An 18,160-nucleotide genomic window follows, 5' to 3' on the forward strand; every position below is an offset into this window, starting at 1 on the left:
TCCATGGAGTCTTAATTTGGTTCTCAAAGTTCTTCAAGGGGCTCTGTTTAAACCTATGCATTCCTTAGATATTAAGTTATCTTGGAAAGTTTTTTTTCTTGTGGCTATTTCTTCTGCTCGCAGAGTGTCAGAACTTTCGGCTTTGCAGCATGAGTCTCCTTACCTTATTTTTCATTCAGATAAGGTAGTTTTACGTACTAAATTAGGATTTTTTCCAAAATTTGTTTCTAATCGGAACATTAACCAGGAGATTGTTGTTCCTTCCTTGTGTCCTAACCCTTCTTCTCAGAAGGAGCGGCTTTTACACCATTTGGACGTGGTTTGTACCTTAAAGTTTTACCTTCAGGCGACTTTTTTCTTTTTGGCTGAAGAGTATCATATACGTTTTGCATATGAGACTGCTGGATAGCAGCCTCCAGAGAGAGTTACGGCTCATTCCACGAGAGCTGTTTCTTCCTCATGGGCATTAAAAAATGAAGCTTTTGTGGAACAGATCTGCAACTTGGTCTTCTCTTCACACTTTTTCAAAATTTTACAAATTTGACACTTTTGTGCCTCGGCTGAGGCCTCTATTGGGAGAGAGGTTTTTCAAGCAGTGGTGCCTTCCGTTTAGGTTCCCTGTCTTGTCCCTCCCGTGTCATCTGTGTACTCTAGCTTGGGTATTGATTCCCAATAGTAATTAAGTTGATCCGTGGACTCATCGTGTCATTAAAAAGAAAATTTATGCTTACCTGATAAATTTATTTCCTTTTTGAACCGATGAGTCCACAGGTCGCCCTGTTTTTGTAAGACAGGTTTTTCAGATTATAAACTTCAGACACCTCTGCACCTTGTTACTTCCTTTCTCTCCTTTACTTTGGTCGAATGACTGGGTTGGGAGGGAAGGGAGGTGATATTTAACAGCTTTGCTGTGGTGCTCTTTGCCGCCTCCTGCAGGGCAGGAGTGGTATTCCCAATAGTAATTAAGATGATCCGTGTTCTCATCGTGTCAAAAAAGAAATACATTTATCAGGTAAGCATAAATGTTTTTTTTTTTTTTTGTTTTTTTAATTAATTTCTAGGAATTAGTTTGTATTTATTTTATTTTTTGTAATAGTTTTTTTAAAATATTGTTCATATGGTACTTTCTTGCCTATCCTGTAGGAAGATTAGTTGACCAGAATTTAAATAAGCTTGGAAAGGATGAAATGCTTCAGATGATTCGACATGGTGCTACTCATGTGTTTGCGTCAAAAGATAGTGAAATTACTGATGAAGATATTGATGCCATCTTAGAAAGAGGGGAGAAAAAAGTAAGGCTAAACAAACTTGGGATCTTCTATAACTGCTTACAACATGTGTTTAATGTCTAAAACTTTTGTTTCAGATACCTGATCAGCATTATTTACATATCAAACTAATATCTTTTTCTATGCTAAAGTTTGATTGAACCGCATTTATTTCCACTCATGAAAAGCTGTAATTTTAAGTTAATGCTATAATTTAGTTTTTTTTTTTTTTTTTTTTTTTTGTTCTTTAGACTGCTGAAATGAAAGAGAAGCTTTCAAATATGGGTGAAAGTTCCCTGAGAAACTTTACTATGGACACTGAATGCAGTGTGTACAATTTTGAAGGTGAAGATTACAGAGAGAAGCAAAAGGTGAGACTGCAAATGTAATTATTGTTAATAAAACTTTAATGCTTCCAGTTGAATACTCCTATCACAAACATGTTCAGCAGTGTATGTATTTGTGTGTGTGTGTGTGTGTGTGTGTGTGTGTATATATATATGTATGTATATATATATATATATATATATATGTATGTATATATATGTATGTATATATATGTATGTATATATATATATATATATATGTATGTATATATATATATATGTATGTATATATATATGTATGTATATATATATATATGTATGTATATATATATATATGTATGTATATATATATATATGTATGTATATATATATATATGTATGTATATATATATATATGTATGTATATATATATATATATATATATATATATATATATATATATATATATATATATATATGCGAAATCAGATGCACTCTCAGGTCTTCCACAAAATTCTTTAATGGAACGTTTTCGGGGTTCACAACCCCTTCATCAGCATCAACATATAATCAAATATCACACAATTAATAGTGTTTCAAACAGTGTCTCACCAAACAAGTGTTACTCCAAAAAGTGCGCCAAATATCGAGTGTGGAACGCATCTTGCGTTCCACTGTGATCATGCCTACCGGAAGTGATGTTATCTCACTTCCGGTTTTGCGGCATGGCAATATTAAGCATACAAACAGTGTTATGTATTATGCCGTTATACATTCACTTTCTTTCATGTAATTAACAAGAGTCCATGAGCTAGTGACGTATGGGATATACATTCCTACCAGGAGGGGCAAAGTTTCCCAAACCTCAAAATGCCTATAAATACACCCCTCACCACACCCACAAATCAGTTTTACAAACTTTGCCTCCAAGGGAGGTGGTGAAGTAAGTTTGTGCTAGATTCTACGTTGATATGCGCTCCGCAGCAAGTTGGAGCCCGGTTTTCCTCTCAGCGTGCAGTGAATGTCAGAGGGATGTGAGGAGAGTATTGCCTATTGAATGCAGTGATCTCCTTCTACGGGGTCTATTTCATAAGGTTCTCTGTTATCGGTCGTAGAGATTCATCTCTTACCTCCCTTTTCAGATCGACGATATACTCTTATATTTACCATTTCCTCTACTGATTCTCGTTTCAGTACTGGTTTGGCTTTCTACAAACATGTAGATGAGTGTCCTGGGGTAAGTAAGTCTTATTTTCTGTGACACTCTAAGCTATGGTTGGGCACTTTATTTATAAAGTTCTAAATATATGTATTCAAACATTTATTTGCCTTGACTCAGAATGTTCAACTTTCCTTATTTCCAGACAGTCAGTTTCATATTTGGGATTATGCTTTAAATTATCATATTTTGTCTTACCTCAAAAATTTGACTTTTTTCCCTGTGGGCTGTTAGGCTCGCGGGGGCTGAAAATGCTTCATTTTATTGCGTCATTTTTGGCGCGGATTTTTTTGGCGCAAAAATTCATTTCCGTTTCCGGCGTCATACGTGTCGCCGGAAGTTGCGTCATTTTTTGACGTTATTTTGCGCCAAAAATGTCGGCGTTCCGGATGTGGCGTCATTTTTGGCGCCAAAAGCATTTAGGCGCCAAATAATGTGGGCGTCTTATTTGGCGCCAAAAAATATGGGCGTCGCTTTTGTCTCCACATTATTTCAGTCTCATTTTCATTTGCTTCTGGTTGCTAGAAGCTTGATGTTTGGCATTTTTTTCCCATTCCTGAAACTGTCTTATAAGGAATTTGATTTATTTTGCTTTATATGTTGTTTTTTCTCTTACATATTGCAAGATGTCTCACGTTGCATCTGAGCCAGAAGATACTACAGGAAAACCACTGCCTGCTGGATCTACCAAAGCTAAGTGTATCTGCTGTAAACTTTTGGTAGCTATTTCTCCAGCTGTTGTTTGTATTAATTGTCATGACAAACTTGTTAAAGCAGATAATATTTCCTTTAGTGATGTACCATTGCCTGTTGCAGTTCCCTCAACATCTAAGGTGCAGAATGTTCCTGATAACATAAGAGATTTTGTTTCTGAATCCATAAAGAAGGCTTTGTCTGTTATTTCTCCTTCTAGTAAACGTAAAAAGTCTTTTAAATCTTCTCTCTCTACAGATGAATTTTTAAATGAACACCATCATTCTGATTCTTTGGACTCTTCTAGTTCAGAGGATTCTGTCTCAGAGATTGATGCTGATAAATCTTCATATTTATTTAAGATGGAATTTATTCGCTCTTTACTTAAAGAAGTACTAATTGCTTTAGAAATAGAGGATTCTAGTCCTCTTGATACTAATTCTATACGTTTGGATAAGGTTTTTAAAGCTCCTGCGGTTATTCCAGAAGTCTTTCCTGTTCCTAATGCTATTTCTGCAGTAATTGCTAAGGAATGGGATAAATTGGGTAATTCATTTACTCCTTCTAAACGTTTTAAGCAATTATATCCTGTTCCGCCTGACAGGTTAGAATTTTGGGACAAAATCCCTAAAGTTGATGGGGCTATTTCTACCCTTGCTAAACGTACTACCATTCCTACGTCAGATGGTACCTCGTTTAAGGATCCTTTAGATAGAAAAATTGAATCTTTTCTAAGAAAAGCTTATCTATGTTCAGGTAATCTTCTTAGACCTGCTATATCATTGGCTGATGTTGCTGCAGCTTCAACTTTTTGGTTGGAAACTCTAGCGCAACAAGTAACAAATCGTGATTCTCATGATATTATTATTCTTCTCCAGCATGCTAATAATTTCATCTGTGATGCCATTTTTGATATTATTAGAGTTGATGTTAGATTTATGTCTCTGGCTATCTTAGCCAGAAGAGCTTTATGGCTTAAGACTTGGAATGCTGATATGGCTTCTAAATCAACTCTACTTTCCATTTCTTTCCAGGGAAACAAATTATTTGGTTCTCAGTTGGATTCTATTATTTCAACTGTTACTGGTGGGAAAGGAACTTTTTTACCACAGGATAAAAAATCTAAAGGTAAAAACAGGGCTAACAATCGTTTTCGTTCCTTTCGTTTCAACAAAGAACAAAAGCCTGATCCTTCGTCCTCAGGAGCAGTTTCAGTTTGGAAACCATCTCCAGTCTGGAATAAATCCAAGCCTGCTAGAAAGGCAAAGCCTGCTTCTAAGTTCACATGAAGGTACGGCCCTCATTCCAGTTCAGCTGGTAGGGGGCAGGTTACGTTTTTTCAAAGAAATTTGGATCAAATCTGTTCACAATCTTTGGATTCAGAACATTGTTTCAGAAGGGTACAGAATTGGTTTCAAGATGAGACCTCCTGCAAAGAGATTTTTTCTTTCCCATGTCCCAGTAAATCCAGTGAAAGCTCAAGCATTTCTGAATTGTGTTTCAGATCTAGAGTTGGCTGGAGTAATTATGCCAGTTCCAGTTCCGGAACAGGGGATGGGGTTTTATTCAAATCTCTTCATTGTACCAAAGAAGGAGAATTCCTTCAGACCAGTTCTGGATCTAAAATTATTGAATCGTTATGTAAGGATACCAACGTTCAAGATGGTAACTGTAAGGACTATATTGCCTTTTGTTCAGCAAGGGAATTATATGTCCACAATAGATTTACAGGATGCATATCTGCATATTCCGATTCATCCAGATCATTATCAGTTCCTGAGATTCTCTTTTCTAGACAAGCATTACCAATTTGTGGCTCTACCGTTTGGCCTTGCTACAGCTCCAAGAATTTTCACAAAGATTCTCGGTGCCCTTCTGTCTGTAATCAGAGAACAGGGTATTGTGGTATTTCCTTATTTGGACGATATCTTGGTACTTGCTCCGTCTTTACATTTAGCAGAGTCTCATACGAATCGACTTGTGTTGTTTCTTCAAGATCATGGTTGGAGGATCAATTTACCAAAAAGTTCTTTGATTCCTCAAACAAGGGTAACCTTTCTGGGTTTCCAGATAGATTCAGTGTCCATGACTCTGTCTTTAACAGACAAGAGACGTCTAAAATTGATTACAGCTTGTCGAAACCTTCAGTCACAATCATTCCCTTCGGTAGCCTTATGCATGGAAATTCTAGGTCTTATGACTGCTGCATCGGACGCGATCCCCTTTGCTCGTTTTCACATGCGACCTCTTCAGCTCTGTATGCTGAACCAATGGTGCAGGGATTACACGAAGATATCTCAATTAATATCTTTAAAACCGATTGTTCGACACTCTCTAACGTGGCTTCCGACCTGGACTGTAATTTCAACAGATGCAAGTCTCACAGGTTGGGGAGCTGTGTGGGGATCTCTGACGGCACAAGGAGTTTGGGAATCTCAGGAGGTGAGATTACCGATCAATATTTTGGAACTCCGTGCAATTTTCAGAGCTCTTCAGTTTTGGCCTCTTCTGAAGAGAGAATCGTTCATTTGTTTTCAGACAGACAATGTCACAACTGTGGCATACATCAATCATCAAGGAGGGACTCACAGTCCTCTGGCTATGAAAGAAGTATCTCGAATTTTGGTTTGGGCGGAATCCAGCTCCTGTCTAATCTCTGCGGTTCATATCCCAGGTGTAGACAATTGGGAAGCGGATTATCTCAGTCGCCAAACGTTGCATCCGGGCGAATGGTCTCTTCACCCAGAGGTATTTCTTCAGATTGTTCAATTGTGGGGGCTCCCAGAGATAGATCTGATGGCCTCTCATCTAAACAAGAAACTTCCCAGGTATCTGTCCAGATCCCGGGATCCTCAGGCGGAGGCAGTGGATGCATTATCACTTCCTTGGAAGTATCATCCTGCCTATATCTTTCCGCCTCTAGTTTTTCTTCCAAGAGTAATCTCCAAGATTCTGAGGGAATGCTCGTTTGTTCTGCTAATAGCTCCGGCATGGCCTCACAGGTTTTGGTATGCGGATCTTGTCCGGATGGCATCTTGCCAGCCATGGACTCTTCCGTTAAGACCAGACCTTCTGTCACAAGGTCCTTTTTTCCATCCGGATCTGAAATCCTTAAATTTAAAGGTATGGAGATTGAACGCTTGATTCTTGGTCATAGAGGTTTCTCTGACTCCGTGATTAATACTATGTTACAGGCTCGTAAATCTGTATCTCGAGAGATATATTATAGAGTCTGGAAGACTTATATTTCATGGTGTCTTTCTCATCATTTTTCTTGGCATTCTTTGAGAATACCGAGAATTTTACAATTTCTTCAGGATGGTTTGGATAAGGGTTTGTCCGCAAGTTCTTTGAAAGGACAAATCTCTGCTCTTTCTGTTCTTTTTCACAGAAAGATTGCTATTCTTCCTGATATTCATTGTTTTGTACAAGCTTTGGTTCGTATAAAACCTGTCATTAAGTCAATTTCTCCTCCTTGGAGTTTGAATTTGGTTCTGGGAGCTCTTCAAGCTCCTCCGTTTGAACCTATGCATTCATTGGACATTAAATTACTTTCTTGGAAAGTTTTGTTCCTTTTGGCCATCTCTTCTGCTAGAAGAGTTTCTGAATTATCTGCTCTTTCGTGTGAGTCTCCTTTTCTGATTTTTCATCAGGATAAGGCGGTGTTGCGAACTTCTTTTGAATTTTTACCTAAAGTTGTGAATTCCAACAACATTAGTAGAGAAATTGTGGTTCCTTCATTATGTCCTAATCCTAAGAATTCTAAGGAGAAATCATTGCATTCTTTGGATGTTGTTAGAGCTTTGAAATATTATGTTGAAGCTACGAAATCTTTCCGTAAGACTTCTAGTCTATTTGTTATCTTTTCCGGTTCTAGGAAAGGCCAGAAAGCTTCTGCCATTTCTTTGGCATCTTGGTTGAAATCTTTAATTCATCTTGCCTATGTTGAGTCGGGTAAAACTCCGCCTCAAAGAATTACAGCTCATTCTACTAGGTCAGTATCTACTTCCTGGGCGTTTAGGAATGAAGCTTCGGTTGACCAGATCTGCAAAGCAGCAACTTGGTCTTCTTTGCATACTTTTACTAAATTCTACCATTTTGATGTATTTTCTTCTTCTGAAGCAGTTTTTGGTAGAAAAGTTCTTCAGGCAGCGGTTTCAGTTTGAATCTTCTGCTTATGTTTTTTGTTAAACTTTATTTTGGGTGTGGATTATTTTCAGCAGGAATTGGCTGTCTTTATTTTATCCCTCCCTCTCTAGTGACTCTTGTGTGGAAAGATCCACATCTTGGGTAGTCATTATCCCATACGTCACTAGCTCATGGACTCTTGTTAATTACATGAAAGAAAACATAATTTATGTAAGAACTTACCTGATAAATTCATTTCTTTCATATTAACAAGAGTCCATGAGGCCCACCCTTTTTTGTGGTGGTTATGATTTTTTTGTATAAAGCACAATTATTCCAATTCCTTATTTTATATGCTTCGCACTTTTTCTTATCACCCCACTTCTTGGCTATTCGTTAAACTGATTTGTGGGTGTGGTGAGGGGTGTATTTATAGGCATTTTGAGGTTTGGGAAACTTTGCCCCTCCTGGTAGGAATGTATATCCCATACGTCACTAGCTCATGGACTCTTGTTAATATGAAAGAAATGAATTTATCAGGTAAGTTCTTACATAAATTATGTTTTTACACAATCAAGTATCATATGTGCTTCAATATGTAAGTGCAAAAAGTACCTTTTGGTATGTTAAAAATCTGCCTTAGATCGCTATGTTATTAGCTCTGATCGGCAGGTTGAGTGTAGTAGTGTGTACAAGTCGTCATAGCAACTGTAGCTATGGTTATGATACAAACCCAAATTCGTGTCTCAACTCAGTGATAAATTGCCTAGTGTAGCGAGCATATATAAGTGACAAGTACTAAACATTCTAAGTCACATTCATGCATAGGTGTGCACAATAGTATATGTACATAGATAGATATAAAATAAAATAAAAAGTGGCGATTCTTGCTCTACTTGTTATCAATACATATAAAGATGTAGAATGACTGCAAAATAGTAGATGGACTCTTTGCAGACTATACATCCACTGAATCAATTTGCAACATTATTCTATTATGTTTTCCAGTAAATATATGAATAGATAAATGATGTACTATAATTAATTGGGCGCAACTTTTTATATCAGTACCCAAGAGCTGGAAATGAATCAGTACATCTATTTCTCTATATATTTGTGATATGGTACAGATATTTAGCCCAATAGAGAAATTCACTTAATAATGTAGTGAACTCACATAGAGACCTAGATTATCATGCTGGAATAAAGGGAGGTATATTAGATCATGTCAATATTCATGATCCCACCTTTTGAATGTATACCACAATGTGTCACACAGCTAAGCCATGTCCCAAATACTAGAATAATACTAGGTGATGTGTGGAAATGTACCCTGGTTACATCTGAAATATAATCTCTTATTACACCCAGATAAACAGGTAAATAGGTCCAACTTATAGATGACCAAGTATGGACAGATAGAAAAAGTCCATCCTGTTACTCATTAGTATTTGTAAGTATATTGATGTATCCCCAGCATAAGGTCTAAGGTGCATAAGTGGGTAATTCTACCTCAGGGGCCAGGCTTCCACAACCAAGGTGGGGGGGTTCCCTCCACCCGGGTGTGTCGTAAGCGACCGGCTCACATCGCTCAAAAGAGCAATGGAACTGGGAGCTACACGTAGCCACTATGACCCTGGGTTGTACCCCAAGCATGTAGCACTACCTTATTGAATCAGATAAGATTTTTAAAGTCTGGGATGGTATTTAATCCGCCTGGATATATGGTTCCCAATTTGAAGATCCACTGGTCTTCACGTTTAAGCAATGTCTTGCTCCTATCCCCTCCCCGATCCAATGGGGGTATGTGGTCATAGATATATATATATATATATATATATATATATATATATATGAGAGACTTTAAAATATCTAAATATGTGTGGTTTTTTTTTTGTTTTTTTACAACTGCATTTAGACTTTCTTATCTTTATTTTGTAGATGGCATTTACTCAGTGGATTGAGCCACCAAAACGTGAGCGAAAAGCGAATTATGCTGTGGATGCATATTTTAGAGACGCTCTACGTGTTAGTGAGCCAAAAGTACCAAAGGTAAGGTAGTGAAATAATACTTTGTCTGTTTGCATTGTGTCAAGCACATGTGATCATAAAACTATTTTTTCCTTTTTGGTTTATGATGGCAGCAAATTTATGATGTCCTTACCATCTTTTAATTTTATGCCAGTTTTTGAAAATGCATAAACTTCAAATAACCTCTTGAACAAACATTTGCCCAATTCACTGCTGTTTTTTCTTCTTTTCTCCTAATGCCTAACCTCTTAACGGTATCTTGAGGCTAATATTGCATGTTTATCTTCAGAATAACTGTAATTAAATCTCTATTTTGTTTTATAGCATTGTCTGCTTTCTTTCATTAGAAAATGTTATATTTAAACAATTAAATTGTCAAAGATGTGCTCCTGTGCAGATGATACAGCAGCAGTGAGGCAATTTGGGAGTAGGCAGATATGCATGTGATTCAATCACTTTCTGTATAATTCGGCCCACAACAGGGTGATCTACAAATCTGACTGGCTATGGTTTTTACCCCTTTATATGGATTTAAACATGTAGTCAATTAAGGGTGTATGTTTAAGCATATTGTGTTTAAACTAAAGTATTTAACCTTAATCTTCAGTTTTAGAATATCCAGTGAAAAGGAAAAAAACTTTACAGCTGTACTTTTAGGCCTTGTACTAACCTATTCAAATTAATTTCTTGTTGTATTTTCTGTTGAGATATCACAGGTGCAAATATAATATATTTGACTGGTTATAGTAAATGTGGGTCCCTACGGTTAAAGTCCAAATGCCTTGCAATTCTGAACTTTTTTTTTTTTAGGCTCCCAGGCCACCCAAGCAACCAAACGTTCAGGATTTCCAGTTCTTCCCTCCACGTCTTTTTGAGTTATTGGAGAAAGAAATACTATATTACAGAAAAACAATTGGCTATAAGGTAAGATTGTTACGTCTATACCAATTCCTAGCATCATACTTGTGAATTAGGTCAAAATACACTAATAAAATATACCTCTTGTAATATTTTAAAGGTGCCACGTAATCCTGAGCTTCCAAATGCAGCCCAAGCACAAAAGGAAGATCAACAAAAGATTGATGAAGCAGAAGTACTAAATGATGAAGAGCTGGAAGAAAAAGAAAAACTTCTGACACAAGTAAGTCTTAAACTGTCTTATAACAGTAAGCACATTTGTGCTATCAAATTGTACATGCAATTGAGATGTTAAAGGGACAGGAAACCCACATTTTGTTTTTAGATAGAGCATACAATTTTAAACTGTCCAATTTACTTATATTTAATTTGCTTCATTATTTAGGTAGCCTTTGTTGAAAAGTATAGCTAGGTAGGCTCAGTACATGGGTTCTTTTTTCTGATTGGTAGCTGCACTTTATATATGCCTAGTGTCATCTCACCTGGTGTGTTCAGGTAGCTCCCAGTGGTACTATTCTGCATTTTCAACAAAGAAAACCAAGAGTAGAAAGCAAATTTGAGAATAGAAGTAACTTGGAAAGTTATTTAAAATTGTATGCTTTTATACTATTTATGTCCCTTTAACTGTTTAGCCACTTATTTTTGCAGGAGTATTTCCCCTAAACAGACACAAATACTACACTCAGAGCTCCTGCACTGGTATGTAATAGCAACAATGTTGCGCAGTGTAATAAATAAATAAAAGCATATCACCAAGGGTAGTCCACGTCACCCACATTCTCAGAGTACTGTCCGTGTTCAAAGGGTAGCGTTAAACTGTAACTTGTCACAAACCCGCAGCTCCTTAGTTTGAACTGGATATGTGGGTGTAGAGATCGCCTTAGAAGATGGGGGTTCTAATAGAGCGCTAGGTCAGATATCAAACTCCTTACAAAAGAATAGATCCTTCATTTTATTCAAAAGTTAAAAGGTAGAAGGCCTTCAAAACCAAGGCAACATAAAATTGCAAATAAAGCAACAAGTATATTCACAGGAACACTTTAAACGTAAGAGTTCATGCTGAGTAGCAAAGTTGTTAAGACAGTGTCCCCGCTCTGCGGGGAATAGATGACTGTCGCAATGAGATGGCAAGATTATTGTTAATCATATGATCCAATATATTATTAAAACGTTTTTACCTTGAACGCCTGAGACGTTAATACTCCGTGTAGGCTGCAGATTTTTTTTTCCAGTTAGCCGCGAGTTCACCCCACGTGACTATGGCGTCTGACGTGTGACGTCAAAAGTGACACTCGGGGGGCTCGGCCCAACCTACCTTTTCTGCGGATCTTTAGCAAAAAATAGTCTCTTGTCCACTCGTAGATGATGTTAGACTCTCAGTGAGTGTGATTGGGATCTTCGCTTGCACTTAGTGCTATGCACGCAGGCACTGTTTATCTTTGCAGAATAAAGAGTAACTCGGGTTATAAAAGTCTTTAAAGATTTGGCCAAGGTATTCGTGTTATGAGAAGTAGAAGGTCACAGTATTCAACGCGTTTCACTCTATCAAGAATAAGTGTGACCATTTCTCTCATCCTTCTTTTAAAGAGACAGCTTGATCCTTATTGGTCCGTCCTTTAATTACCTGAGTTAAGGTGGTATTGTTAGTTATTAGCTATTCTTATGGGCTTTGCTACTCAGATGTATGATGATATTGTAGAGATTCAAAGATAGTAACCTAATGAATAGCGATTTGTTGCAGACTTTGCTACTCACACATTTTGGTAATAATGTATACAACCAATTTATGTTGTACATTAAATGAAATATGTACAGAGTTGATTCATTCATGTACAAATAACCCTTTAGACATTTGACATTGATATAAATGCATTGGTGTTTCTTAAATAAAAATCAAACTCAAGTGTGAGAGAAAAAAAAATCTTAATATATAAAGAAATGTTTGAAAAGTTTTTAAATATAATATATTAATATTGATAAGGGATGAATAAAGTTTTAGTGATCAAATATACTTGTGAATCGAAATTAAATCCACTTGTGAAATTAAATAATTTAATATAGGCAGAAATTGATTTAAACTTAAAATTAATACAGTTTAATTGAAAAGAAAAGGTGATAGATCTAACTCTGTATTTAGACCTTTTGGAAATAAGGTATCAAATTTATAAATTAGCTCTACTTCCTTTATAAGCAATTTCTTTTCTAGGTTTCCACCTCTCCAGTGTTTTTTTTTTAACCTTTTGGATCCCCCAATAAAAAAAATCTTTAAACTTGTGTGAACTGTTTTAAAGTGTTTATATAGATGGGTGTCTTCAACTTCATTATTATTACTTAAGTGTTCTCTAATTTTGTCCCTGGCAGTTCTCTTCGTCTTTCCAATATAGAAAAGGTTACACGTGCATTTAAGAATATATATTACATTTCTTTTACAAGATATGACGAGTCAACGGATTTCATCCTTATGGGATATCGCCTCCTGGTCAGCAGGAGGAGGCAAAGAGCACCACAGCAGAGCTGTATATATAGCTCCTCCCTTCCCTCCCACCCCAGTCATTCTCTTTGCCTGTGTTAGTGATAGGAAGAGGTAAAGTGAGGTGTTAGTTTAGTTTCTTCAATCAAGAGTTTATTTTTATTTTTTATTAAAACATTTTTTATTTAGGTTGGTAGATATAACGGCCAATGATCAGTTTACACTAGAAAGGTACATAGTCTCATTAGTTTATGAGAAGTAACAACAACATATAGTAATCTCTCACTTGTCATTCAATTATCTAGCGAGAGAACTATAGACAAAACATAAACACATAAACTGTATCTTAATAATTGGAACGTCTTTTTTCACAAACCAGTTCCTACTTAATATAAATTATGTGTTGTGGATTCCAAGATTTGAAAAGCCTGGTAGTAGTGCATGTAATGTATAGGGGGTTTAGAAGTTTGAATTAATAAGTTAGTTTTAGTAAATGGGAGGCAAAGAATCAATTAGACGGTAAGCGCACCTACAAATATGAATGGGTAGTAATACGGTTTGGGTATTATTTAGGGTAGATCAGCGGGCAAGAGCCGCTTACAATAAGGGGGGGTAGAGTTGGGGGGTGCGGGCCGTAGTAATGGACATTATAGAAGATTAGACAACGCTATGTCTTGAGTAGTTAGACTCTTTCCTTAGTTAAGGGTTAAGTAAATAAATAAGAGGCTGGATATAGACCCTGATTGAAACTACCCAAATGTGTATGAAGTGAACCCTCACGTCTCGGCCACTGACACGAGGGCCACTAACAAATACATTAAAATTTTGAGATATCAAATATGAAGGGTAATGGTAGAGATATTCTCTTACAAGTAGATGTGCCTTAGAGTAAGCAGAGTAGCATATAGGGGTACATTTACAATCATTTGCATGATGTCAGAGGGTATTTATGAAGAGTAAACATATTTAAATCTGTGGCGTATGGGCTCATAGGTAAATTGCGGGTGCGCTATGAGAGAGCTGCTTGATTGTGAGTCAAATCCCTAACACTGATTAATAATGTATGAGTAGGTAGGTTACAAAAGCCAGCAACATAAATAACGAAAGCAAACCTGTAAATCAACGTATTAATTATGAACAATTCTGAATGCTTTATATTTGTATAGAGCCAAGGGGATGTGCAATATCTATTCTAACCACTCCATGCCACCTTAAAATTACAGGAAGTATAAACATATCGTATATGTGGTGTTTTATCAACATTTGGCGTGAAACAGTGCTCTATAGTTATATATAGATATAGATCTATATCTATATATATCTATCTTAACATTCACCTCCAATTAGCAAAATGTAGGTATTGTATGGTGGTCGTATGTTGTGGAGAGGGTCTCCATAATAATAGATGTAGGGAACCTTGGTTAGGAAGGTTTTTAACTTAAGAATGCTCCTTAGGAGAGGAAGATTTAAAAAAAAAAAAAAATGCTGGTAGTAAGGTTTTGAATGTAACTGGGGCCAGCAGAGACAGCAGAGAGATATTATATATATATATATATTATATATATGTTACTCTCATATTGAGGGGGGATGCTTGGGATACTTATCTGAGGTATGAACTAAATGCACATCGGGAGTAAGAGCTTACGAAACGAAAATATATATGCAGTGTGATTCTATGCGAATTCTAGTGTTCTACAACCCTCCCATCGCAGAGCGATAACTATGGAGTTCTTAATGGTTCGAATGGCACAAGTGTAGGTAAGCAACAATTCAAAGATATAACTCTAAAATCACAAGAGTTGCTATAATCCCTAAAAGAGCTAATAAAAGTTTGAGCACAACATTTCTAGTACAGATATGCTGATATGACACATTGATTGATAGAGAGGTACAATACTATAGATATTACAATAAGAACAATATACATAAGGTGAATCCACTAGCCTGCACTAGTATAGCCTAACAAAACAAAAGACAGCATCTCCGCTGTTCTCTCAATAGAGCATGTGTATGATAGTGGATAATATCTTATATTCTAAACTGTGAGGTACTGCTTGTAAGGTTTGCAATAGGGGGAGATACAAAACAGGGACTAGAAATGCAGGGGGAAAACCATAAAAAAATTATATAATCATGCAAGGCCAAAGTTCAGTATTACTCCTAACTAGGGGAGAAAGCTAAGAATATAATAATTTGGAGGTAGGTAGCCATCATTTGGGAGATCTATTATGTGTGAGTCAGTCTTAGCATGGTGCCAACATCCCCAAGACGTTAGAACCAAGTTACCCCACACCAGATCTAGCTGTGAGTGCAGAAAGTCACTGAAAAAGTTGGGGGAAAATATCTCTCGGAGCCCATGGGAGTAGCGGTGGGACTGCATAGGTCTTCAGGCATCCGAAATTAGCAACAGCTTCAATCAATGTTAAATAAGTATCCGTCTGCTGTATTGTCCCAAGTGTACAAGCTGCTTCTACTCTCACTAGCGCCTCTGCAATGCTGACAGTAGAAGAGTTCTCATCAAGCCCTTCCATATTCGTTTTGTGAGCCATGCTAGGTTCAGGCTCCCTCCATTGTCCTTACTGAGTGTTCAAAATGTCTGCTGTCTGGGAACGACGGGGCCCAACTGCGGCTCCCCGGGCCACAAAGGCATCAGTACTGGGATCGAGCACAGCAGGAAAAGGTGAGTCAGCTCTTTTGTGTAGAGCATCGAAAGAGGCCGTGTGGTGCCAGTCCAACCGAACAGACAGCTCTTCTAATAGCAAAGTGATGTACTCTATCTGCGTTAGTTCTAAAAGTAATCTATTGGGCTAAAGTAGGCCGCTGTTTTCTCCAAATATTGTGACGTCACCTGTAGTAATGAAAGTTACGGCTCTATCATAAATAGGTCACTCCTGTGTGTAATGATTTGCAGGTCTGCGGAATCCTTAGGGCGTATGGGGGTCAAATTAAAACTGTGACAATCGTTATCCGCCATCCTAGACCTGCCTTCCCTGTAGAACACCGTCCAGCGTTAGGAGGGTGGCAGGAGAGACGTAGCTATTAGAATTCTTGCTAATAATAATTCTATTGATGTCCCAGTTGCATCTTTATGACAATCTGCTTCCTTGATTACAGTTTTATAGCTTCTAAATTCTATATGTGGCAGCTCTGTAGAGATGCGTCCATTCTCTCTGCTAGTTGGCTCCGCCCCCCCCAGAGTATATTATTTTTAAATGGTACCAGTGTGTGCTTTTTTTCTCAGGGCTAGAGCTACAGGCTTTTCATCAATGGACTGGGAGATTTTCATTCCTTCTGCAACTCTCATATTGTTTGCTGCCCTTCTGATGGTCTTAGCAGATGTTATCTAAGACCCTGTTTTTCCCCACAGATCTGCTGGAGGTGAGGAAACGAACATCTTCATTGTGTTGGACAGCTTCATGCTGCATTCAGCATTAAGGTATGTACAGCCATTTGCTTCTGGGGAGACTGAAGTATCTCAGAACAGACTGGCAATTATTTCCTATACTGAGAAGGGGTAATCAATTTGCACAGGGTAAAATTGTGTGTATGGGTATCCCCTATTTTATTAAGTGAAGTTCAGCATGTGCTATCAGTGCCCTAATAAAGGATTAACCCGGAGGATGTGTTTAGATGTGGGCTTGACGCTGGGAGTTTGTGGCAGCCTTTACCCGTGTGTCCGAACATTAACTGACTAATCGAATGGTTGGACAGGGGAGTGTGTTGTGTTTTGAGAGGGCACATTGGCACTGTACTATTCTAATAGTTTGCATGATTCTGACATTTTTTATTATCCCATGCGGTTCTACAGTTGCCGGGGACTTAATTCCGCCCACGATGGGCGGGGCTTATCATTTTGCGCGCTTAGACGCGCAGTTGCTATCCGGATCCTGACTTTTGGCATGTCTCTGGGCTCCGGTGTGGCCTAAGTCAGCTTGTGTTTGCAAATCTCACAAGCGGTCTTAGGAGCGCTGTTCACGGAGGTTTACTCAGTGACTTGTGGGGACAGGTAGGGACCTGCAGCAGAGCTGTGGCAAGGTGCAAGTTTAATTTAGTCCCTAAGGCCTTATGCACAATTAGAATGTTCAGATACAGGAAAATCTTTTAAAAGTGTTGTGGTGTTTTCCCTGTTATTGCATGTTTATGCGGAGCAGTTAAATCCTATACAGCTTTAATTGTTAAAGACACAGTACATTCGTTTTTTTAGCAAATTTGATCAAAGTTCTTGCTTTTTATTTGTTAATTACAGTACCACGACCAATATTGCTATTGCTTGTTTTTTGTCATGGCTGACCTTCAGGAAAGTACATGTTCTATGTGTTTAGATGCCAATGTGGAACCCCCTATTCCTTTTTGTCCCTTGTAGTGAGAGGGCTTTACAGTTTAAAGAACAAATTTTCTTTAATGCAAGTATATCTAAGGATGCTTCTCAGCCTGATGAGACTCAGGGTATGCCGCAACTTTCTCCCCAAGCGTCACAACCTTTAACGCCCGCTCAGGCGACGCCGTGTTCTTCAACTGTGTCCACTTCATTTACTCTGCAGGATATGGCTGCAGTTATGTCATCCACTCTTTCAGAAGTTTTATTTAAATTGCCAGCTTTACAAGGCAAACGCAGTAGGACAGAGGCCCATGTGGTCCCTACGACTACTGATGCTTTGATGGCTATCTCCGATGTACCCTCCCAGGGCTCTGAATTGGGGGGTAGGGAGGCCCTGTCTGAGGGGGAACTGTCTGACTCAGGAAGTGCATTACCCCAAACAGACTCGGACGTCATGTCCTTCAGATATAAACTTGAACACCCACCTTTTGCTACGAGAGGTTTTGGTGACTCTGGATGACTGTGACTCTATTGTGGTCCCACAAGAGAAATTGAGTAAGATGGACAGATACTTAGAGGTCCCTTCTTATTCCGATGTTTTTCCAGTTCCTAAGAGAATTTTGGAAATTAATGCTAGGGAATGGGAAAGACCGGGTATTCCGTTCTCACCTTCCCCTATTTTTAAGAAAATGTACCCTATAGCTGACACCGTTCGGGACGATCCCTAAGGTGGAGGGAGCTATCTCTACCCTGGCGAAGCGTGCAACTATCCCTATCGAGGACAGTTGTGCCTTCAAAGACCCCATGGAT

General features: G+C 38.0%; 1 protein-coding gene across 1 annotated transcript in view; it reads left to right on the forward strand.

The window, feature by feature from the left end:
* Nucleotides 1–16,468, forward strand: part of LOC128643570 (SWI/SNF-related matrix-associated actin-dependent regulator of chromatin subfamily A member 5-like) — a gene marked incomplete at its 3' end in the record, with an annotated part of 30,679 nt that extends 14,211 nt beyond the window's left edge. Inside the window, exons 2-8 of the mRNA XM_053696412.1 lie at nucleotides 1,144–1,292; nucleotides 1,520–1,639; nucleotides 9,555–9,665; nucleotides 10,455–10,568; nucleotides 10,663–10,785; nucleotides 15,516–15,712; nucleotides 16,400–16,468. Of these exons, the coding sequence (XP_053552387.1) occupies nucleotides 1,144–1,292; nucleotides 1,520–1,639; nucleotides 9,555–9,665; nucleotides 10,455–10,568; nucleotides 10,663–10,785; nucleotides 15,516–15,712; nucleotides 16,400–16,468 (883 nt within the window). The remainder of the gene's footprint in view (nucleotides 1–1,143; nucleotides 1,293–1,519; nucleotides 1,640–9,554; nucleotides 9,666–10,454; nucleotides 10,569–10,662; nucleotides 10,786–15,515; nucleotides 15,713–16,399) is intronic.
* Nucleotides 16,469–18,160: the final 1,692 nt, after the last annotated feature.

This window comes from Bombina bombina, unplaced genomic scaffold (genome assembly GCF_027579735.1).
Source record: "Bombina bombina isolate aBomBom1 unplaced genomic scaffold, aBomBom1.pri scaffold_2054, whole genome shotgun sequence".
Lineage (NCBI taxonomy): Eukaryota > Metazoa > Chordata > Amphibia > Anura > Bombinatoridae > Bombina > Bombina bombina.